We start from the raw sequence: 24,583 nt of genomic DNA, 5'->3' as shown, positions 1-24,583 counted from the left end.
TAATCGCATCATCATCATCATCATCATCATCATCACCATCGTCCTCTTCTACGCCGTTATCATTAACTTTGTTCTTTCACAACAATAATTAACATACTGCACAGGGAGCAAGATTAGGCAGAGAGATGCAGCGGTAAATGAGGGAATACGGAGGAAACGCAGGGGAGGAAGCCATGTTGGAGGAAGAAAAGAGATAAAGCTGCGACCAGCTCTCTGCACTTGCTTCCTCTCCTCTTATCATGATTTCTCTGATTTACTTTCCTTGGCTCCCCCTTTTGTTTCCATCTCCCTTTATCTAATTTCCTCTCTTCTTGCTTCCTCTCTGCTCATCTCTACTAATGTAATTTCCTCGTCTTCTTCATTCACTGTCTCATTTCCTTTTCTCTCATCTCATCTTCTTTCTTCTAATTTCAATTCCTTCTCTTGCTTCCTTCTCTCCCCCTCTGGTTCCCTCAACCTGTCACCTGTCCCGCTCATCTCTTGCTTCCTGTCTTCTCATCTCACTTTATCTCTTCTACTCCCTATATTTCCTTTCTATTTTCCTCCTCTTTTTTAAAACAGTAATCTCTTCTGATTTCCTCTTTCCTCTCCTCCTCTTTCCTTTAACCCAGCTTCTTTCATCTACTTGTCTCTCCTTACCTTTTGTTTCCTTTCATTTCCTCTCCACTTGCTCCCTCTCCTCATTCCCTTTCTCTCATCTCCTCTCATTTCATCTACTTTCCAGTGCTACATTTTTGTTTCCTCTCATTTTATCTCAATTCCTCTACTTACTTGCTCTTCTCTCATCTCATTTTATCTCCTCTCATATAGTTTACATTGCTTTTTTTCTCTTGTTTCTTCTTCTCGTGTCCTTTTTGTTGTCTTCTTATCTCTTCATCTTTTCTCTCGTTATCTCATATTATTTCCTTTTTCCTTTCTTATCCTCTAGCTTCTCATTTCCTTAAATCTCATGATTTCTCTCATCTATCTTCCTTTCTCTTTCATTTCATCTCTCCTTGCTTTTTGTTCTCTCACTTCCTTTTCTCTCATTATCAGTTCCTCTCCTCTAATAGACTCCTTCTCTTATGTTTCCTTTTATCTCATTTCCTAACATCTTGTCTCATCTTCCCTTATAATCTGTGTTCTTTTCCTCTACTGTCCTCTCCTCTTTCTTTACCTTTCCTCTCACCCTCATCCCCTATCCATCTTGTTTTCTCATCTTTTTTCTTTCATCTAATTTATTTTTCTTTTATTTCAATTTGTCGTTCCTCCTCTCATCTGCTTTTTATTCCTCTCACCACATCTCCACTTTTCTCCTGTCCTCCGGCCTCATCTCCTCTCCTTATTTCCTTTCCTTTCCTCTCCTCCTTCCCATCATCTTCCTCCAGAGGTTTCTGACCTCCAGTGCAGGGACATCCCAACCCTGTGCTCTGTGCCCGGCCTCTGATTGATATTGTAATGAGACTCATCCCAACATCCCTTCCTCCCTGTACTTTTACCCCTCCCTCCTTCCCCCTCTTCCCTCCTTGATGGTACCCTTCCTCACCCCCTCTTCTCCCCGAGCCCCTGAGTGGCTCGCTCGATTCCGTTTCATCACACATCAAACGGGCCTGACGCTCTCCACGCAGGCAGGACCCAGGGACTGCAACATCTGCACGGGGAGAAACGCGGGGGTGTATGTGTGTGTGTGAGTGTGAGTGAGGGACTCCGGCCTCCGAGGGGGGGTGGTGGTGGGCAGGGGGGGGACACCGTGCTACGAGCAGATGTCACCGGGACCCGAACAGCAGGCTGGGGGGGCGCCGTGGGGGAAAGAGAGATGGAACGAGGGACCCACCCTTGCAGCCCAGCCTGGGGAGGGAGGAGAGAGGAGATCAACCCGAGTCTCTCCAAACACTCCACCTCTGCTCCCCTCTCCTCTCCTCACCTTGCAAGCCCAGCTCCCCCCGCCTCCTCCCCCCTTTTGACAGTACAATTAGGTAATTAGTCACCTCAACGCTAATAGCATAATCATTACTTGTCTGTGTGTGTTTTCTTTCTACTTCAGAATCCTTGTCCTCCACAGGCCCTCCCCTGAGTCCTGATGTGGAGGTGGAGGGGCAGAAGAGGCTTACAATTACCTTTGTCTGGTTACTCCCTGTGGCACACAGAGAGCCAAGGCTCTGATCCAGACCAAAGCAAAGGCCCTTTTTAATGGAGACAGAGAGCCTGCTCTTTTGAGAGGGTCAACATTGCTCTCACATCCATTAACACCGGAGCTATTTCATCACTGCCTCGTTTCTGGCAGGCGAGAGCTGTAGAGGGACTGTGATCAGCCACCGCCGAGTGCAGACGCTGACATTTCCCCAGTTAGTGAAAGTGGCAATCGGGAGCTTCTGCTGTCAATGAGTCATCAAAGGGCTTGTTTGAGAACAGCTGTTGACGTCAGTGCACTGCCACAAGCGTTAACCCTAGTTGAAAAGTGAGGGTTTTTTTTCCCAGTTTGCTGATGATCCTTTCATCTGCATGGGCAACATGCAAATCGCAAAGGTCACAGAAATGTTGCCTGTCATCCAAAAAGGGATCATTTTTTGACAGTATTTTGAGATGAAATTAGAAAGGTGATGAACATTCATAACTTGGTTTTTACATGTTTCACCCATTTATGACAAATCTCTGCATAGCCGCTGTGTACACCTCCTTTGGCGTGACAGGAAAAAATGCAGATGCGGAGAGGCTCTGAAATAAAAAAAAACAGGGTCGTCTAGCAGAAGAAGAAAAAAGAATGAACAAAGCTCCACTTTCACTGTAACAGAATACAATGTCATCTGGTGAGGTGCTGCTTCCTGCATTCCTAGTGAAATACTTTGTAGCATACACAAGAGTATTCCTGTTGTTTAGCTCGCCATTTTCGCAATTACAGAATGAAATAGCTGCGGACCCGATAACCTTCTGGAGTTGTTAAGTCCTGTCTCTAAGTATTATGAACCACTGAGCAATATTTTAGCATCCGATAAGTCTTTAAAACGCATTATTCTGTTACAACAACTGGTCATCTCTGACTGTATTTTGTTGTCTCACTGGTATCTTTGACAACGCGCCCCTGGATTGTTTTAATGCAGGCTGGTTTCGCCATGGATGCCTGCATATATTTTAAATTTCTGCCCAACATTTTCCAAAGCATATATCATTATCTTTTTTTTTCATTTGCTATGGGACATGAAAGCAAACCAGACTGAGAGTCAACAGCCACATTTTAGCATGCTAACATACTCACAATAACAATGCTAACATGCTAATGTTGAGCAGATATAATGTTAGCATTTTCACAATCTCAATTTTGCAATTCAGCATGCTTATATTCAATAATTAGCATTAAATATGGAGCTGAGCTGAGGCTGATGGGAATTTCACTAGTTTTACAGGTATGTGGTCTTAAAGGTGGGAAAATTTCAATTCTGAACTGATCGCTGCACTAGACAAAAAGTCAGGTCACCAAAGTCATTATAACCAGTGAGGGACAAGAAAGTATGTATCTAATTTCATATCAATCCATCAAATATCTGTCAAGATATTTGCCTTAAAACCAAGAATCTTATCCTCTTAAAAACCATGAGTGCCTGTACAACATTCCATGCTGTGTGCATGACTAAAAACATCCAAGTCTCAAGGTTTGACTTGTAAAAATATCAAAACAAAAATAAAAAAAATCAATTAGACAGCTATGCAAGAACACTTAACACAGCTCTGAAAATAAAATGATCAAACATGGTGTATTTTAATAATCAGTATTCAGAGACCTGAAAGACTTCTACCTTGAATTCTAATTTGCTTTTGAAGACTTAAGACTTGACCTGGATTTGTCCCGAGAGACCTAAAAGCAGCTCTGCTTTCAACTTTGCTGCACCACAAAGATAAAACATTAACAAAAATAAAAGGTGACATGATATTTCACGGTTTCGGATTATGTATCTACCTCAAGCAAATCTGCAGTTTGCATTTTGACTCCAACACCAAACTGAACTAAGAGGGGACCAACTTGGAAGGTGAGGAAAACATTTAAAAATTTAAAAAAAAAAACGAAAAAATAAAAACTTCAGCAGTAAGTGTGATGTAAAGCTGCAATTGGGCTAAAACATGCAGAAAAATGTCACCGTCTTTCATCTGACCTTTCCCAGAACTGTCGTCTTTTCCTGTTTGAACTTTTCAAATCTCCACAGACTATTTCCCAGCAGCACAGAAAAGCTGCTCATCTTTGCCATGAAACCACCCTCATCCATTCCTCATAATCTAGTCTCATGTTTTTGGTTTGTGGAGTTCGGATCTCCTGCTGTGCTCGCTGCGACAGCCATCGTGTCATCCTCTTTATTATTCAGATTTCTTGCAGGCAAACATCTGTTTTGCATGGCACATTGACTCAGAGCCTCGACCTGACTCCTGACACTCAGGTGACAGACAGAAGGACTGAGGTCTTGAGTTATGGCGTCAAGAAACAGTCTAATGATAAGTTGCTGCTGAAAACTAACTGATACTGCATGAAGAACTGCGACAGGCTACTTTTTAAGTGCACTGTGGGGGTTGTTAGTGTGAAATCCTCACATACTGTACTCTACATCCATAAATTAAATTTTACAATGAATAAAACATCCAGAGTTCATGTGCAGGGATTTTTAACTACGCAGACAAGTTTCAAAAACAGAGAGAGAAAATTAATAACTGCGACCAGTAACAATATTTCTCCTCCGTAACAAACTGCTGCAAATGGATTTCACTGGCAAGTGCATGGTAGGCAGTAAACAGACTTTATTAGACAGAGCTGAATGCATTGCTTTAGCTTGACAGTGAAGTCAGTGACTGAGCTGTGCTGCAGTATATTATAGGTCTCCGACTGTCCGACAACATACTAGAGGATTTGCTATGGCCAGGCTGCAGCACGAAAGGTCGGCAAGTTTCGTTTGACGTTTGGTGTGTTGTCAACTCTCCCGGCAGACTAGTGTATCTAGTTGTAATAGGTTGCTAACAGTTCAGACGATGTGATCATTGTCAACACGTAGGAGGTTTGATCAAATTTTGATCAAATTTGGCTCTAGATGAGGCTCAAAGAGTAACTCTAATTTGTTACTTTTTTGGGTATGTCCAATTCACTGCCAGTGCTTTTAAATTAAATGTGTAACTGCAACATAATTTACATGGCAAGTGCAAACATCTACTCCAAACGATCCTGCAACATTTGAATACGATACACACAGTATGAAAGGTCATAAAGTGATGAGTCTGAATTGTATAATTCATTGTATCTGCCTGTGTGGGATCACTATGACCACATGATCACTACGACTGTGTATGTTGCAAACCTATCTTTATTACCAGCAATGTCTGGTAAACGGTACAGAAAAACTACCATGCCCCTCCCAAAAACGCCATAATGCTCCTGGGCATAACTTAATTACACCACATCTCTTTTTAAGTATAGTAAATATTGACTTGGGTGTATTAGACCTATTATAGAACTAACCATAAACTCAAACATTGCTTTTTCCAGACTAATAAACAAACATTTCCCTTAGGCAACAAGCTTATCTGAGGCATTCCCACAACACAGTAACATTAACATTGTTGCATTCGTTTCTTAGAAAATATGTTTACAAGTCCAGTCTATGTGGTTTCTCTACTGCTCTGCCAAATCTGGTTCTAAATGGAGTGCAATCTGTACTAGGTTCAGGTGTTGTTTTGAGAAAGCTGTGTGTGTCTAAGTGTCTTGTGTGCTCTGAGGTCTTTCCATAGGGATAAGGCGATAGCGGTTCCTGCAAACAGTTCCATAAGGCACATCAACCATGTATGAACATGGTGCTGAGTGGTCACCCACCACAGTCCTCGTTGCCTTTGCATCGGTCACCCACATTTGTTCTCCAGGTGGGAGGAAGCTGAGCGCATGTGCTTATTAAAGCGTTGATACAAACTCCTCCTTCGAAATAACAATTGTACTGTTAGGAAGTGACAGGTTCACAGGAAGACATGGGAGGGTTGCACACAAAGCTGGCGTCCTGTTGGGTGACATGCTATGCTAGCAAAGCAAGGTAATCTGTGGCCTATTTGAGTAGGTTTTAAACAGTTGGAACTGCCCATTCAGCCTCTGGGCTTTGTATGTATCATGGAATGCTGGTCATGTGTCAAAATCTGTATGCTGCAGCAAAGGCTGACATTAGTGCATCCTTCATGCAAGTTCCACAGTTCAAAACAAGTTTGTTCAATTGCTGGCTTAAGCTAGGCCACCACGTGCTCTGCTATACACACGCCCCCTGCACTTTTCCATGCTTTAATGGCCCTCATGCAGCTTACTGGGGACATTGTTTCTTAAGGCTGCAGGAATGATTAGTCGTGCACAGTGAGGAGTCTAGCAGGGTATGTTAAGGTACTGATTTCTTTGAAGGTTTGCACCATTTATATTTGTACAAAGCCCTAATAGTCCCAGACAGCATGCAAAAATAGGTATAACAGGATTGGAACATGGGGGGAAATTCTTTTAAAAAGGTTCTTTTAAAGGTTTTCCTGTAAATGAGGTTTCCCTCTAAAGGACTCAGACATATATAAGAGTAATCTATAACAAATGTGACCAGTGACAAAGGGGTGCAAGTAGACATTGTTTCGTTTAGGGGTTCACAAGACAAAACATTTAGAAACCACTGTCTCAGAATAAAGACAGAGCATTGCACTGTTGCACTGTATTTTTCTCTATCTGTACAATGCTGCAGGTTCCCCTTCATCAATCTTAATTAGCAGCAGTTCTGCTCAATTAATACTGCAGACTTGAGGTAGAGATGAAGGGCTGAATATCAATATCTCCCTGACAGAAAAGGGTGAATCAGAGCTGACTGACAGGTGGACTTCTACCCCGATCAAGGTGCAGAAACCAGGGTGGTTGCTTCCTGGTGTCTCATATTTGTTGTAATTGACAGGTGCAGAGATGTTCGGGGGTCCTGGTGGAGCTCTGCGCCGTTTATGCAGATTAACACGTCAAAAGTACAAATGAATAAATAAACTAGTAAGCACGAATCAGGCATTTAGCCTGAGGGGATGCCATCATTACCAGATTAAACAAAGTGACTAATCACAAAAACAATCCGCTACAGAAGTGGTGGAAGTCAAAAGAAGCCAAAGCTTGGGGGTAAAAAGCTATGTCATCTTAATTATTCAGCTATAGGCAAACAAAGATATGAATTCATAATCAACAGAGCGATGACAGATATTTTTATTTATTAACAGATACTGCATTATGGCGCTGTGAGGTGACTGTTTTGAAGAAAGGGAAAGTACTTGTTTTTCTACCATATTTACATGATGACATATGGGAGAATTGCATGTTTACGGCGATGAAAACAGCAAAATCCAAAAATGAGCCTTGAGGATGGGATCACAGGGATGGCAAAAATTCCCAAAGCAGACTGCCAGCGTTGATACCTGAAGGAGAGGCCATGTGGGAATACTGTGGGTCAGTCTAAAGAAGAAAGGTGGGATAACAGATAACGCACAAACGGGACCCATGCAGTGTGTTTTGACATTAAAAAGAAAATCACACTTTCTTTGAAACCCAAATGAGCTGACGCAAGGTCTTCATTCCAAACACAGACCGCCACCACTTCCCATGAATGGGATCCTTAGATGTTTGAGTTTGAACCAGAAACTGATGTTTTTCATAGTGTTTTTTTTCTTTCAGAGTAGCCGTAACCTCAGCTTGAACTGCCTTCATGCCTGGACACAACTCAGTTGTAAACACATCACTTCTCTTAAATTGACCTAAAAGCGCCCCTGGTTTCCAGACTTCCCTCCACGCGCCACGGACACCAGCCTCCTCTGACCTTCACACCAAGCTGTGGCCCGAACCTCTGCTATTGATTTTTCTAACTATCTGTTTACTCCTCGTCTGCACACTTTCCCAGCTGCTTGGAGAGCATCGTTTGCCCCGAGGCGATCAGCAGGGCTCAGCTTGTTCCAGTCTTTGATCATCGTTCAGCCAGCGGATTAACATATGCACACTCTCTTCCTCCCTTTTGTCGCTGAGCTTGATAATAAATCTACAGCATTCCTCTATCTCTCTCTCTCTCTCCCTCTCTCTCTCCTCCCCCTCACTCGCTCCAATATGGGACGAGCCATGAATCAATCACCCCGCTTTACGCCTCGTGTCCGACATGGATGCAAATCACAGAAGGATCTGTGGGTAAAGCTCTGCTTATTAAAACCCGATGCCTGACTCATTACAACCCGCTCATGCGCATGCATGTCGCCAAGATGAACAGCAGGTAGCACTCATGAAATACGGCAACATTGGTGGAGATAAAACACAGACAGATGAGATTAACCGATTTCTGTGACTATCATCTCAACGGAGGCCAAAACTAAGCCTCACCCACTTTGCCAAAACTAAAAGAGAATCGAAAGCTAATGAAGTTAATTACCGCGTCATTGTGGGAGGTTACAGCCTCATCTGAAAGAGGCTTAATCTGAAGGGAAACTGCAGTGCGGAGGCTCGCCTTCATACCTGCCCTCACTGTGCAGTAAGTGTACTAATTAAGGTTAGTTTGAGCCTACAACCACCCCGGTTAGCCCACTTAAAGGGCCAGGACTTCTGGGGTTTAGAACAACACTGATAAGGACTCTGCAAGTAGGACACTCAGTAAATGTGTGTGAAATTGTGCTGGATGAAGAGGAAGTGTGTGTATTTCCACGTAGACAGGTGACTTTTTTTCCCCTGAATAATCAACCTATGTGGTTTCTCTAATGGCCACTGTTGAGACACACCCTCACTCCCTGTTGCCTTTCTTATTTATTATGACCTAATTATATCAGTGTGTCAGCTAACGTAACCAGCTCCTAAATGCCCTAAATGCCGTAATGCTCTCGTGGCTGAGCTCATACTTGTAGACCTTATGTTTCCGAGCTGTGTACCATTTAACCACGGCTTCTCGAAGCACACAGGGTTGTTTAGCCTGCACTTTTTTTTTCTTCGCCCGCTCAGCCCATCAAGAATGCAACGGACGAGACGGAGGATCACATGCGGTGCATAAAAATACAGTAACAACATGAGCTCAGGACTGGCAGGAGAAAGGAGGAGAGAGTTTGGACGAGTTCCCCTCCTCCTCATCGGTGTGTCGGCCTGAGGAGGCCTGTGAGGTGCCGGGGCTGGGGCCCTATTAAAAAACCGAAGCCCAGCTTGCCGGAAAAAATCTGTCCTCTCACCTCGGAAAACAACAACCTCACTCGCCCCGACAGAGAGACAATCAGCCGTGCACTGCTCGGGGTGAGGCGGCGGTGACCCGGCGTGCCGAGATGAGGACGGTTCTACACACTGATGAGCGCTTTCGCAGACATCAAACGGGGGCGGTGCAGACCTCCCCACGACCTGCCTGTGCTGCCTTGTTTCCTGCTCTCTGCTTTTATTTGAGGTTGATACGGGCAGACGGATCGGCAAATATCGATCACGGCGTGCTCAGTAAAATTCTCCCTCCAGGTTTGAGAGGTGATTACAGGCCCTGGACCCAGCTGATGCAGACTGGGTGTGTGTATGTGTGCACATTTAGGTTATTTTCCTACCCCACCTGTCAGACAGGCCGAGCAGAGCAGCCCTATATTATTTGGTTCGGGTGTCTCCAATCATCTGCAGAAGAGAGACATCTTAAAAAAATAAAAAATAAAAACCCCACCCAGACAGAATGGCAGGCAAGCAGGCACACTGTACAACGCAGAAAATAGGTTATAAAGCATGGAGAATAATGCATGTGAATCCCAATCATCGAAATTCAAATGATTTGGATGCATCCCCAACCAGCCCTCCTCTCCTTGTCTGCCTTCTGTCGAGGCCTCAGAACTCACCAATAGGATCGGAGGGAAACAGGCTGCAGATTCAGAGGGTTTGCATTAGGAATGGCCCGTTATTAATTAAGCTTGTGGGGTAGAGTTTTTTGACAACGGCTCCCGAAGCGACGAGCGGTGTGGATCTTGGCGCTGACCTGGCCCAGCAGGGAAGGAGCTGTGTCTTTGAGGTGGTGGTGAGGGGGGTGGTGGTGAGGGGGGTGGTAGCGAGGTGGGTAGAATGGGTGGTGGGCGGGAGAGAAAGAGGAGAAAAAAGGGGAGGGGGGGGTTGAAGGGGGGCTGGCTCCATGCCGACAGCCAGGCCTGCCACGTCTGCGTGCCCACTTTGAAGTGTCACCTTGAGGGAAGAGCTGATGGCCGGGAAGCCGGGAGGGCGGGAGCTGTAGAGAGGAGTGGCACGGTTGGCATTGCCAGACATGGCACTTTAATATTGCATGGGCTCCCGTCCATCTCTCTACACACTCAGGACATTCCTTCTGCTTGATTTAGTTTGAAAGTAGATCTTTGTTTTCTTTTTTTCCCTTTCCCCTCCTCTCTCTCTCCATGCTGTGGCTCAACACCTGTGCTGGTTTTGTGCTCATTCTTGCCTGAACAAATGTCAAGCTCTGCAGTCAGAGGAACTTTAACAACTGCCTGCATTATGAAAGTTGACAGTGTTGCATTTGGCCTGCTGAATGATGTAGCCTAGAGCTAATGCATACGGCTACTTATACCTATTAAATTATTACACTGCAAAAATCATCTCAATCTTACCAGGTCAGTTCTGTTTGAACTTGAATGAGACAGAAATATTAAAATTTTCTTTAATTTTTTTTTTTTTTTTTTTTGTGGAACAACTGGAAAAAATATGCCAGTGCAGTAAGAATATTTAAACATGTTTACATTAGAAAGTAGCCCAATTTTCAGGGAATTACTGTAACTTGAAACAGAAATAAGACTACACTGAAAAAGACATAACATAAACATCTGTTTACTTTCCTGTGCTGAACACAGAAACTGAAAACATAGAATTAGAATAGCATCTGATCTAAACATTTTGTACTTGCAGGATTTGGACTGTAGCTACACCCACATCAACTCTCTTTTCCCCTCAACCTTTAGGTCTCTTGAAACAAGAATGAATAATCAAAAAAATGACATCTGATTTTACAGACAAGTTTGGAAACTGACAGACTTTTTCACTTATTATATGAAAATAACACTTCAAGGAAGAGGTTTTTGGCAAAAACGACTTCATTAGAACATGTTTGTTATCTATGCAAAGACTGGTTAAAGGTGCAGTGTGTAGAATTTGGTGGTATCTAATGGATAATAGAATATTTATAAGTATGTTTTAATTAGTGTATAATCCCTTGAAAATAAGAATGATTGTGTTTTTGTTACCTTTGAATCCGCATAGGGAGCTGGTCCTTTTCCACAAGGCCGCCATGTTGTTCTGCCATGTTTGTACAGCAGCCCAGAACAGCCAAACCAAACACTGGCTCTAGAGAGGTCCTTTTAAGTTTTTCCAGGGCCACCGTAGGTCTTCCTACATGCTTGAAAGAGAAGGTGAAGAGAATGGGTATTCAGCTGTTTGCCTCACTGTCAGATGTCACTAAATCCTACACACTGCTCCTTTAAATCAACAATCGTGTGTCTTATTGACCGACTCTATGGAAAATCTAAGAAATATCCACGCTGGTGTTGCTAATTTCTAATGTTGCTTTCATCATTTCCTCAAATGGCATCTGCTTTTATGAAAACTGAACCATATCACTGAGGAGTTCACTTAAAACTTCTACCATCTCTCTCCAGCCATGCTGCGTTTGCCTGACATGCTGCCAGCACAGTTAACAGAGCGCAGCGGAGAATCAAACATGGCGTTAGTTTGAGGAGATGCATGAGAGGGAGTTTATCAACAGAGGCTGCAGAAAGGAGGTGTTTTGAAGTGAGGAAAAACGCATTTTAAAAAAACCCACTCACACTGCACACACTTTCTACCCACTTTAACAACCGTCCCAGTTCACAAATAGCAGTTTTAACTCCCCTGATTAGCACTGACATCTGCAGCCTTTCATCTCTCCCTCCATCTTGTTTTTTTAATCAGATTAACCCAAACGGGCATCCTTTAATGGCCTCTTTTTTAGGAAAGCTGAAAGAGGAGAGATAATTAAAATAATTAAACCGCTGGGACCGGTCTATGCACGCTCATCTCTCGCTCTTTTCTTTTCTTCTCGCCTTTAAGTTTTGATTCTTGCCTCGCTTACTGATTCAAGCAGCACAGAGAGAAAAAGACTCATCATCCTCACTTAATTGCATTAAGTTGACTCTCGGAGGTCCAATTTTTTCCCTCCAAAACCAACAGCCAATGTAGGATCAGATCTTTAGGTGCATGTCAGCCATCTAAATGTGGAAGTAGAGGAGGGAGGGCACATTTCTAAACAGCCTTTATGGAGCATATTTATTTAGTCAGTGGGTGTATTTTGCATAAGGCCGAAGATAAAAAAGGAGAAGAAAAAAAAGTATCCTCTTTAATGATTATTTATTCATGGACTTTTAAGCTTTTAATGAGGACAAATGAAGCCGTTTTCCAGAGTGTCAGTATGTAGTATGCTTACCAAAAATATTCTTGTTTAGCATTTTCTTTTGCACTGCGTGTCCACGAGGAATAAACACTAACATTTAAATATAACTAGGATTTTGGAGCAAGACTTTTAAGCGATCAGTTTATCTTGATCTTGCATGAATATGAAATTTCCCACAAGTTTTGATCAGACTTGATGATGATGATGATTTATTTATTGCCAGTAATCCCTGACATTTGAAGCTAAATTGGTCAAATGTAATTGTTGACCACTGCATGAAAATAAAGTGGTTCATTGGAGCCTGGATTCTTCTCAGAATTAAAATCTTCTAACTTCTTTCCGACTGAAAACACACAGCAACTTTATCATATCAATGACCTCCTGAACTTGACCAATATATGCTGCTTTATATCAATTATTCACTTCTGTGTAATTTATTCTCATTCACAGAGAACACATAACTTCTACACTGACATCCTGAGATAAAAAATAAGTAGGCTATACGGCAACGCCTGAGTTATATTTGCATTATAGGTGTACATATCTTGAATATTATAATTACATGTCTTCAGATGAATTCAAACTTTGCTTCCTGTCAAAAAGAATCTAATGAATTATTGCATGAGGATTTTACTGAGAGCAAGAGCCCCGACATCCTCCTCTGAGCGCAGCCCCAACTTTACACAAGCTCCGATGTCTTTTTCCCTCCTCGTACACTTTCACTTCGTTCAGATCATTTTCACAGGGCTTCATTTCAAGTTGGCACACACAAAAAAGGGAAAGAATCCCTTTGCTGGAAATGCTTAAGATTTATATTTAAATTTTCATGGAATCTTTGAGAACATTGAGGAGCAATTTCACATTTGCACTGACATCTAATTTCTCAAGTAGAGTCTGAAAGCACAAATTGCCAAGGATTCCCTATGTGCCCAATTATCCTGCATCAATTTCCTTGACCCTGCGGAATGTTGGTAAATTAATCATACCACTATTTTTTTTTTTTTTTTTGGACTCTCTCTTGTGACATATGCACGCGTTTGATAAACTAATCATACTTGGTCGGTTATACTCACAAAAAATGATTCAGTCCCGAAAGCGGGATGAGAGTTAACAGTGAGGCCCGGGGAATTGGGAGCTGATAAAACAAACACAGCCACATATGTACATACACAAACCACACAAAATGAAAAAACTGTCAAACTGCTGTAAAGTTGTCCAATTCCCATTTTTGTCAAATTTTTTTATATTAAAAAAATCTAATAAATTCACAAATTAACCAGGCAAATTTCAGTGTATCATTATATGATTCATTTTAAGCACCTGTTATGTTTCCGGTTTGAATTTATCTGTCATCCTTGTAGAGGGTGGCTCTGGTTTTTCAACTGTTGTGATTTTCTTATTGAGTCACATCAAGTAAACTGGGAAAAAAAAAAAATAAAAAAAACAGCTGGAAAAATAAATCATAGAGAGTAACACCTCTCATCAATATCATCAATACTGCTGTCATATATTGACCTGAACAACACCGTTAACAGCCTAAGGAGCTCAATCATCTTCAATCATCCACTGTGTAACAGCATATTTACCAGCTTGTCTTACCTGTTGATTCCAACATGGCTGCAGGCTCTGATGTTAGTTTTTGGAGCAACAGTGTCCTCTGGTGGGAACAGGACAACACACAGAAGACAAGAAGTAAATACAAGCATTATGGAAACACCTGCAGTATCTGTGAAGAAAAATCTTAGTAATGGACTCACCTTCTTCTTAGAAAAAAGGCAGAAAAGATGGGATATTTATGAAATGTCAAACAATTAAGTTGAGGGTGGGGAAGGCTGGAAGTACAGGCTCAAAACACATACTGCAGAAAAATCTAAGACAATAAAAAACCTGACATCATACACAGACATCCACATTAGCACTTACACTGATGCTCAAATCTGAATGTAACCCATATCCCACTGCAACATGTTAAATATCATTATTTGTCATAAATGGTCTGCATAAGGAATACATGCGAAACCATTACAAAGTAAAGAGTAAAGAATCATTATGCACACAAACCAAATAAGGGAAGTCCAATAATGGTTGTAATGATGAGGTCATGTGAAGATATGAAGAACAGTACATAAGATAATTGAATGCGTTGTGTATGCTATTAGAAATGATGATTGTTTATTGTTATATTGTTTTGAGAAAAGTGTATTTAGTGAGCGGTCTTAACACATGGAGACATGAAGTAAATAAGGTTTCACCTTCTTTCATGGTCTTGTCTTGTAATGTTGATGCTGCTTTTTCCATCATTGTTGCTTGTAGAGGTGTTTTTGTGTCGTTGTAGAAAAATAATCCTTGGTATCGCTGCTGCGCTGTTAAAGTAGCATTGGGGCTAAAATCACCTGCTTCTGCCGCCTAGTCTCGCAGTAGCCGGAAACTGAGGCTGGTTTGTGGGCTTAAAATTGCAGGATTGCTGCACTCGGTTGTTTTCTTTCTTCCTCTTCGTGTTTTTTTTTCTTCTGCGTGTTGCTGCACCCAAACGAGACCAATGCTAGCCTGCTGCTAACATACTAGAACGACCTCCACTGAACCGGAAACACTTTTTCCCGGCACATTGGCGCCAATATAACATTGTGTATGTTTGAACAATATAATTAATATATAAATACGAACGCCGAGTCTCCACTTCCTACCGCTTTGCAGAACTGAAGCCAAAATATCTCCTTTCCGGAGATGCCATCTTGTTTGAGTGGGATCATTTGGAGTCAGAGTCTGCGCAGTAGACTTCAGCCTTCCCGCCACCTGACGGAGGTTTGAGAGCGGCTGTCACAGCTGTCAATCATGACGCCACGCCCCCTTGAATATCTTCAAATGACTAGTTTAATTAAAGCAAACTTGTCAGAAAAAATATCACTTTGACAAACAATAACAACCTACAAAAATATGTTTGGGGGAAAAAAGGATTTGATGTGACTTTCTGCTAACATGACCTATACTTCAGCCAGCCACCAGGGGCTGATCGAGATGTTTTGGCTTCACCTCCTAAAGTTTTACACTCTATTTTTATACATTTTAACTTATTAAAATATATGTTTAACATTACTTAATGTAGGCTTCAATTGATTTATTTAAATACAGTCAATGGTCTGGGCTCCCATGTTGCATGAGGCCTGTGGTAGGACAGAGCATTATACCAACATTTTGTCTGTACCTACATGGTGTCCAAATTTTAGTACACAACCCAAATCTATTTTAGTTTTTTATCTTTTACCATTATGAGCCTTTAAACTCTCTCTAAAGGAGAGAAAATAAAATTTTTTAAAAAAAAGCAAAACTCAGAATTGTAGTGCAAAACATTGAAGACGATCTTTATTGTTCACAGTTAAACACAAGCCACTGCTTTAAGAACTTCCTTTTTTGCCATTTCGTCCCAGATTCTCCAGCTCCGGTCAGAGTCCTGGTTTCTTCAGTTTGTGCTGATTGTACCTTCTGTTTGCTGTAGTTACTACGGTTGGCATTTAAAGTGGATTGTTGAACATGCTTTAGATAGCGAGGCAGAAGGAAATGACAGCAGGAGTTCCCGGTGGACAACAGGATTTAGACTTCTAATACTTAGAAGAAACGAGAAAAGTCTGCGTCTGTCGGACCCGCTTCCTGCAGGGACACTGACTGGACCAGAAGCTTTCGTCTGCGTTTTCCAATGCTTTACGTAACAGCTGAATGTACAAGCAACACGAGAAATGACGCTTCTGTTTAGTGATGTTTGAATTCAGCCAGAACACAAATGTTTGCATGCATGGTAATCTTGAAGAGATCACTCTGATTTTGATAGCTTGGGGCTTGTGTCTCTCGCCAGGTCTAATTCATAGTCAGTATATGTAACTGTGAGCATCCATTATGGCTGAATAAATAAAATAAGGATACGAAGTAATGTGGAATTCATAAAAATTAGTAAAAATTTCATCAGTTTCTAAATTAAACACTTTCCGTGTTGCATCTTTGCTGAAATACAAGAACCAACATGACTCACACATACACAAACAAAACACATTTGCCTTCTGACTTATTTTGGACAAAAACTCAATGGAGTTTTGTATGGAAATGTTAGTTTTCCAATTCAGTAAAGCAATGATATGGTCACACTTCTTAAGTTTCCCTTGAAAAATAAATCCAAACATCTCACCTCCCCCGCTCTGATGTAACACTCGCTCATACACATTTCGGTCTGTGTAGTCAACGCCAAAATACGCCTAGTAGATGATCGTGACAAATGTAACAGCTGCTGCTCTCCTGGTTTTTCATGATTTGATTGAAGTGGTTTTAAATTTTAGATTCAGTACACCCACATTACAAAAAAATGCATTTTCACATTTACACCTGGTGGTATCAACTAAAGCAGATAGTTCCAATTTATTTGTCCAAGTTTTAAGATATGTGTCTTCACACCCAACACAACAGGAGTGATTGGAACTTTATCTGGTCTCACAGTGTTGAAAAATGACATCCAGATTTTAACAGCTACTTTTCTTTCCCTAAACAGTTTTCTCCATCATCCACATATTTCACAGACTTTATAGTGAACTTCTTCAAAGGGACCATTTCTTCAGCAGAAAATAGTTCCACTGAAAACGGTTCACCATGAGGTCTGTGGATTATCCATACTACCTGGAACACTCAGTTGGAGCTGAGTTTTCTTAATGTAATTTATTAATGCTGTCTGTGAAGGCCTCAACCAAAATTGATTTCCATTGTACTGGGGTGAAGGCATTTCAAAACCTCAACAGTACAACCAAATCTATCTGTATGGTTAGATAAAACTGGAGCCAAGTGGGAAAATGTGCATTTTTGTAATTTTAGTGAACTGACCCTTTAAACCCCAATTATAGTGTCAGGTTAACAAATCTTTAAGCATCTTTGTATCTTTATGCATCATCTCATAACCAATTTTATAAGACTAGTATCACTACTGGTAACACATTGACTTTCCTCCCGGTCACCATCGCTTCAATTCTAGAGGGGAATGAATCAGTATTGAACAAAACAAATAAAATAAAATTGGGGGAAATCCTGTTGTCCACTCAGAGGAATGGAACAAATAACACTGAAAACTCTTTTGCTGATTTGTAGCTCTTCTTCATCGTTAAACTTCAGTCTCTCCTCCTTCGCCCTGCGTCCCGGCTCAGTTCTGTGTCTCTAACTGTGCTTGTGATGTGTTTCGTTGTAGTCCATGATCTTTAGCTGCTGCTGCCGAGGGCGCCCCGACCCTGCCTGACCCCGTCCTCCACCAGGCCCCGCCCCTGCCTTCTTGCGGGGGCTTTCCTGGCTGGGGGCCCTCTGCTTGGGCTCAGAGGGGAGCTCCTTGGTGGGCACAGTGAGAGGAGTGGGGGGAGCGGGAGTAGGAGCAGGAGCGGATGGCGGAGTCGGGATAGGGAGAGGGGCAGGGCCGACGGGGGCGATATAACCTGGGCAGGGCGGCTCCACGCACAGCTCAGTCTTCAGACCATGAGCGAGGCCAGCCAGTCGTGGCAGCGGTTGCTCCTCGTCGCACTGGCTCTCGCTCTTGTTGCGGAACAGCTCGCGCGCCCTCATGCCCAGGAAGCTCTTGGTGCTGGGGTAGGAGCCCACCGTGAGCGGCGCGTCAGAGGAGGGCACGGGTGCGAGCGGGTTGGTGTGGGGACAGGACAGGGAGGGCTCCACCAGCAGGGGTGGAGCCAGGTCCTGGTTGCCATTGATGGAGTTGGCTGTCGTCTTGGAAGAGTTGCTCGCCTTTGGTTGCCCTGGCGATAAAGTGCTGCCGTTGCCCCGAGGGGAGTCGTGCGGTGGTCTACTGTCCACCTCCTCGTGTGTGTGAGTTTTACTTGGTCGGTCTGGCACCATGACACTGCAGAGGAGAAAATATTATCATGTAAACAAAGATTATTTGCAGTAACAGCACTGATTTTAACTTTTAAAGTTGCAATACACGACATTCAGCCACTAGATGTCACACTAAAGCACCAGCAGCTCAGACCAAAATAATTGTGTGTGTTATTTACTCGTCATTGGTCCATTTCTCACCTAAAATGTTCTCAGAAACATATTTTAATGCTGTTTAACTGTAATTTAAGAAAGTTTGAGACATAGCTGCTGTCTTGCAAATGGTCGTTGAGGACACAGACACATATTTTATTGCAACTGTAATAACTGTCCGATGTTCCACAGTGCTTTTTCAAAGCCAGTGGTAGCATTAAAAAAAACCTCTGTGGCAGATAGCAATGTGAACTAAGTCTGCATCTGTTATTAACCCATTTTAAAATTTAAATTATCACAAAAAAATAGTTTTTTATTTTGAAAAGAAAATAAGACCTATACATACAGTGACTGCCACACTGCTTTAATCCATTATATATTAACTAAATATATATTATTATTATTAAATTATATTTCTATCGTCATTGTATTGTATGTAAAGTTATTCCATACTGCTGACATTCGAACACTTAATGCAAAGACTAGAACTTTTAAACTATGAGTCGTGATATCTAAAACTTTTTTTCTTTTTTTTGCAGATGCTGTCTAGGTGTACTGAGGAGCTGGGTGAAAAACAGAGCACTAATTTGACAAATACAAAATCTGTTAGGTACTCCTAACCAGCAAATGTGTGCTTCTTTTACAGATATATTTATCTGGGTCAATGACGTATAAGGATTTAGAACAGCTCAATTGTAGAATAATAAAAACAAGCATATCTAATGCAGTAGTTCAAACATTCAGAATGTTGTGTACCTGAAGCTCCATATTATACATTTGAAATTAAGTGATTTTAGTGGGTTTTTCAAGATTAATTGGCACTGGCCTTTAAAAAGAGTCATGTGGTGCGACCATGATTCATCTTGAAATAAATTAATTTACTTAACACGCTTCACATCTTTTTTTACAAGTTTTCAGTAATATAAAGTGTTTGGAAACAAAGTATTTGCATTTTTTTTAAATCTTTGTAAATGATGGTCTTTTATTTATATAAGACATTTCAAGATGAATCATGGTCGCACCAAATGACTTTTTTTTCAGGCCAGTGCCAATTAATCTTGAAAAACCACCACTAAAATCACTTTCAAATTATAATATGAATTGTCAGGTACACAACATTCTGAATGTTTGAACGACTGCATTAGATATGCTTGTTTTTATTATTTAAAATTGAGTTGTTGAAAATCCTTATACGTCATTGACCCATCTATATCTTTTACATTTCTTATCCAAACAACATCAAACTTGGCACTGCACTTACTCGTGCCCGTAGCAAGACACCTTTCATGTTTGAAATCAATCGGATGAACGGTTCGAGAGATATGATAACAGACAGACAGACGTTCCTGTCATTTATAGATAGATTATGACTGCATAATCAGAGCAAAGGTCATCAGCTGAATGGTTTTGTTAAAATGTGACTGACCCCCTTCTGTTCAGTGTATGTCTGACATAATATGATGAAACAGACTGCCTAAGACAAACAACAAACAGATAAACCAGATAAAAATGCTCTTCTGATTCCAGGTCTGAGTCTGACCTTGAGTCAGCAGGAGTGTGTGGGTCAGCTCTGCCCCCTGGTGGTGAGTTGGTGGTGGTGCCTGCAGGAGTCTCCATCTCCACTCGGCTGTAGAGCTGCAGGAGTTCAGTCTGCAGCAGCTGAGTGATTCTCCGTTGAGCCTGATGCCTGCTGTCTGAGGCCTGCAGCTCCGCCCTGAAGAGAGAGAGACCGGGAAAGAGGAAAAGAGAACAGAAGAAAGTTCAAATAGAATGAGGGAAAGATTTATATGGAAAGATGGGACAGATAATACAGTAAGAATAAAGTTTGAAAGACAACGAAAGATACAACAATCACAAAAAGTGTTGATCACTAATACCAAAGACAAAGTTTCATTTTCCCAATCAAACCCTATTTTAAGGACTTGGTGGTTCAGACTAACCCCTGACAAACAGATACTCACTTTGCTTGACATTTTACATCCTCCAGAAACTTCTTCTGCTCTGCGATGAGGTGTTCCTTCTTGGAGAGGTGAGTCTCCAGCTCTGCAACTCTCTGCTGCGCTGCCTCTAGTTTCTGGCCCTGAACCAGCAGGCTCTGCCTCAGCGTCTCCACCTCTTTACCATAAGACACCTGCAGCATCTGGGCCTCCTTGGGTGGGGGGGGTCGTTGTCCGCAGCGGCACAAAGAACATGACGTAATGAGAAATGTATGAGAGAAAAGGAGACAAATGAAGACTTGTGGGGCATTTTATTAACAGTTTTCAGCCATGTGAGAACAGGCTATAGTTCACTGGTGAGTGTACATCATTTTCAGATGATTAATCAAGGAAATTAACTGACTGATTAATCTTTAATCAAAATGAACGTTTGTTGTAGCCCTACTTTATAGAACCAAAAAACACACGACACATGAAACATACCTTCATGATTATTACTAAAATGTAAATGTCAGTAAGGATGTAAACATAAAAAAAATCCTTTTATGATTTATAGAAAAATATATAAACCGATATATATACAAAAATATATAAACTGATTATTCATTTAGTATGAAAAGAAGCTAATAAAGCACATACATAATGTGTATCAGGGGTAAACCTTGACAGTAAAGTTGCCTTCACATGATCAGTGGTTAAACTGCTCTGTGCTGACTGTGTCATTGTTTTCCTGTGTGAAGAGCGGTGAGCTCAACTAGGCAGAAGCGCTACCCTTGGTGTGGCACACTTCTCCAAACTGCCACAAGCACTGCGGTCAAAATTCAAATTATCTCAACTTTGACCTTGATTGCTGCTGATCTTTCAAAGCCTAACCAATAAGATAGGAGCTGTATGTGACGTAGTCAGAAGCGACACATGCAAGCAAGGTTGGTAGAGAGTGATGGAAGAAAAACTGCACTATACTCTACATCCCACCTCATGGTGTGTGAAGAGCAACTTTCTTATCATCTGAAGGCAGTTTAATGCAGCCACTAAACATTAATTTCATGATTAATTAATATGGCAATTATTTTCTCAATGATCAATTATTCCCTTTGTTTTCATAACATGTCAGTAAATGGTAAAAACTCTCATGTGATGTCACTGAATTGCTAGTTTTGTTAGTCCAAAACCCAAATATCTTCAGTTTTACTCAGTTTACAAAGAAAAGGAACAAATCTTCACTTTTGAGTAACAGGAACAAGAGAATATTTGCCATTTTTGCTTTACAAATCACTTATATGATAGTTATGATCCTTGTTACTGATTAATTTTCTGTCAATTAGCTAAATGATTCAGTTTCGGATGAGAGGAGAGACATTGCTATCTTAATCTTATCAGTGAGTCGGGTAGATCAGATCAGTCAGATGATGAACCATTTGGCAGACAGTAATCACAGGCAGCTTTAGAATTAACATGTGGCTCCAAGACTGGATGGTTAGTTAGCTTTAACACACTTGAATCCACCAGGCTTTGCTGAGGGTAAAACGCATACATTAATTTCTTAAAAGTGCTTTTTGGATTTAGTCTCAATTTAGATGACAGCTGTTCGTGAAGCAGTATTCATTTGTATTTATTTTTTTAAGAATGAGAAGAAGTATTCACCATAGAAGATACAAAAAACTAAATTCCACTGGGAGAGTTTGACTTGACCCCCAACAAACCCAATTAGTGTCCCTTTTTTCACCTCAGTACGTCAAACCTGCAGTTCTCTAGACCACACACAGATGCACACGCTCACACACACACACTTCTTTCCACCGTACCTTTGTATTATCGGCGCCTGCATGGTGTAACTCCTGCATGGACAGCTTATGTGCCTCCCCGAGGAGCAGCAGCTGCTTGTTCAGGAAGCTCATCTGCTGCTGGGTGCTCTCGCTGTTGCTCAGCTGAAGGACACACGAGACACACAATGACGACGGAGGGCAAAGCAGCAATTATGCTACAAATCTAACCTGTCCGGAAATATTTGGGAGTACATCAACAATAAGCACGACAGGATTAGTCATTAACTATCTGGCTGAATCCATTGAAGATCGCATTAATCTAATTTGGCCCCAAACAGACAGAATTTCACTTTGTGGTAACGTTCTGCTTTACAGCCAATCTGTGAAAATAATCTTAAGAAATCAATCCCCAGGCCCTGACATTGTAGATAATTAAACCAGACAGTCATTTCATTCTGTCTTTATATAATAAATAACCTTAAAGTCAACTGTGTTAATTTGAAAAGCCTGTTGTTGTTTTCCAGGATTTTTGGTTCAGTCTGGGTCAGCCGAGGGAAAACAGACCTCAGACAAACCCCAGGAGGCAGAAAAACACCCAGACCCCCTGCTCCGCTGACCCAAAAATAGAGAGGGAGAGACAAAATCTCCAAGGCAACCGAGCCCTGGGACAGTGTGCAATCTGCAGAGAGGTGGCAGGGCGGGGACGAGGGCAAGTCTGACCCCACTGTCTGCCAGCCTGCTTGCTGTCCTGCCCTATTTCACCATTAAGGTAAGCACCAGTGAGTGCACAGAAATGTGTCGCTACAATTTGATTCAGCATTTACACTGAATGAGCAAGAAGAGTAGTGACTTAGTCTGGCTAATTTAAAGGAGGGTTTTTTACTATATTAAAAACAGTCAGACTGATGATGGACAGTTACTGGAAAAGGATCAAAATGAATGCTGCAGAACCCGAATCCACAGAGTCTTCTTTCTTGGCTCCTGCATTAAAAACATTCAAACCTGGCTCCTACATAACCCACAATGCAACTTGAACAATGGTGGTTTGGTTGGGGCAAGCCCCCAGTAACAGCACCTGGCTCTGAAGCCAATTTGACAAAGTGGCCAAACTGTTTTACAACATCACGTGAAAATGCAAAATGATCAGAATTTGATTCGTACGGTCCAATCACATTTCAAAAGCTTTGTGACTACATTGTTTTATCCTCATTCAAATTAGCCAGAGAATTACACCGGAAGTTGCCGACTAGGCTAGACACAGTCTCTAGTGTGCATGCTCTATGAACCCAACATTGTCAAAGCTATGCAGAAGAGGAAGTACATTTTTTGGTTTTGTGCGCCACTGAGCAGCTTTCATAGTAATGAATGGAGCTACGCCTCTAACGCTGTATCCACTTCTCTTTATACATCCATGGTGTTGGGGCTTGGGGTGTGTTATGCTGGTAGCAGTTATGTTTATGTAGCCTTGGGCTGCTAGCCTCAAGCAGAGATGAGGAGAAAGTGGGGTCTCCACTTTCTTTAGTCTTTAGACTTTTGAATTTTCAGGCCTTATACAATATTTTTCCACACACAGTAGTAACTTTAAGATTACAGATTATAGTACCAGGCTTTGGTGTGTAAAATTGGTAGTTGTTCCCTTTTAATGTATAGCAGTTTGCCATTGTGAACATATTGTGTGAATACTGGCCATATTGGTTCTTTAGCTGAGACATACTCAACAGCCACTGAGCGCCTGCCCAGGCATGAACGAATAGATGTGTAAGCATAAGATGCTGTTTTATGATAAACTGAGTTGTCCTTCTTTTGGGTCAGGAAACTTCTTTTGGGTCATGACAGTGATTGTCCAGGGCAGAAACACCAATTCAATTTAACTGTCCCTAAGGGGCATTATATGCAAATGTCGATTTAAAGGTCACCATGTAAATCTAACCTGATTCAATTTGAAACATTACTTAAATCTGAATTAAGATCAGATTAACAACTGGAGCAAAAACAAAAAAACAAAAGAGAAATGAAACACACGTCTTGTTATTGTTAAGGCTTCAGTGGCAAAATACGTTTCAGAATCCATCACTGATGCAGCCTGCAGTGTTGGCCTTTTCCACAATGTCTGAATGACAAAAACCGTTACATAAACAGATAGATGAAGCCAGCTGTTGTGCTTTCCACATGTGAAAAGGGCTTTTAATTACATTCGGCCACCTTCGAGAGGGAAGAAAACACTGTGAAGGTAATTATTTACCTTGATGGTCATCTGGTTGAGGAGGTGACCAGTGTGGCAAACTTTGTTGTTGGCCCTCTGAAGATCTGCCTCCAGTTCATCCATCCTTTTCTGACACTCCTGTAGCTTGCTCTGGAGACACAAAACACACTCAGATTAAAAAGAGTCACATCATATCTTATAGTAGTGGCTACAGAGGACAAATGTGTTGTGACTGCCTGAAACTGTAGAAAAATGTATCCACTGTTGTTCATCTTTGTATCAGAGTGAAGT

General features: G+C 41.6%; 1 protein-coding gene across 1 annotated transcript in view; it reads right to left on the bottom strand.

Moving 5' to 3' along the window:
* Positions 1-15,718: 15,718 nt before the first annotated feature.
* tsc1b (TSC complex subunit 1b) overlaps positions 15,719-24,583 on the bottom strand; it is a 32,326-nt gene continuing 23,461 nt past the window's right edge. Inside the window, exons 18-22 of the mRNA XM_062434173.1 lie at positions 24,332-24,442; positions 22,129-22,251; positions 20,348-20,535; positions 19,927-20,100; positions 15,719-18,258 (exon numbers count right to left, since the gene is read on the bottom strand). Of these exons, the coding sequence (XP_062290157.1) occupies positions 17,571-18,258; positions 19,927-20,100; positions 20,348-20,535; positions 22,129-22,251; positions 24,332-24,442 (1,284 nt within the window). The 3' untranslated portion in view covers positions 15,719-17,570. The remainder of the gene's footprint in view (positions 18,259-19,926; positions 20,101-20,347; positions 20,536-22,128; positions 22,252-24,331; positions 24,443-24,583) is intronic.

The sequence above is a fragment of the Scomber scombrus genome, chromosome 15, assembly GCF_963691925.1.
Source record: "Scomber scombrus chromosome 15, fScoSco1.1, whole genome shotgun sequence".
NCBI classification, from domain to species: Eukaryota; Metazoa; Chordata; class Actinopteri; order Scombriformes; family Scombridae; genus Scomber; species Scomber scombrus.
This window is presented reverse-complemented; position numbering and strand designations above follow the sequence as displayed.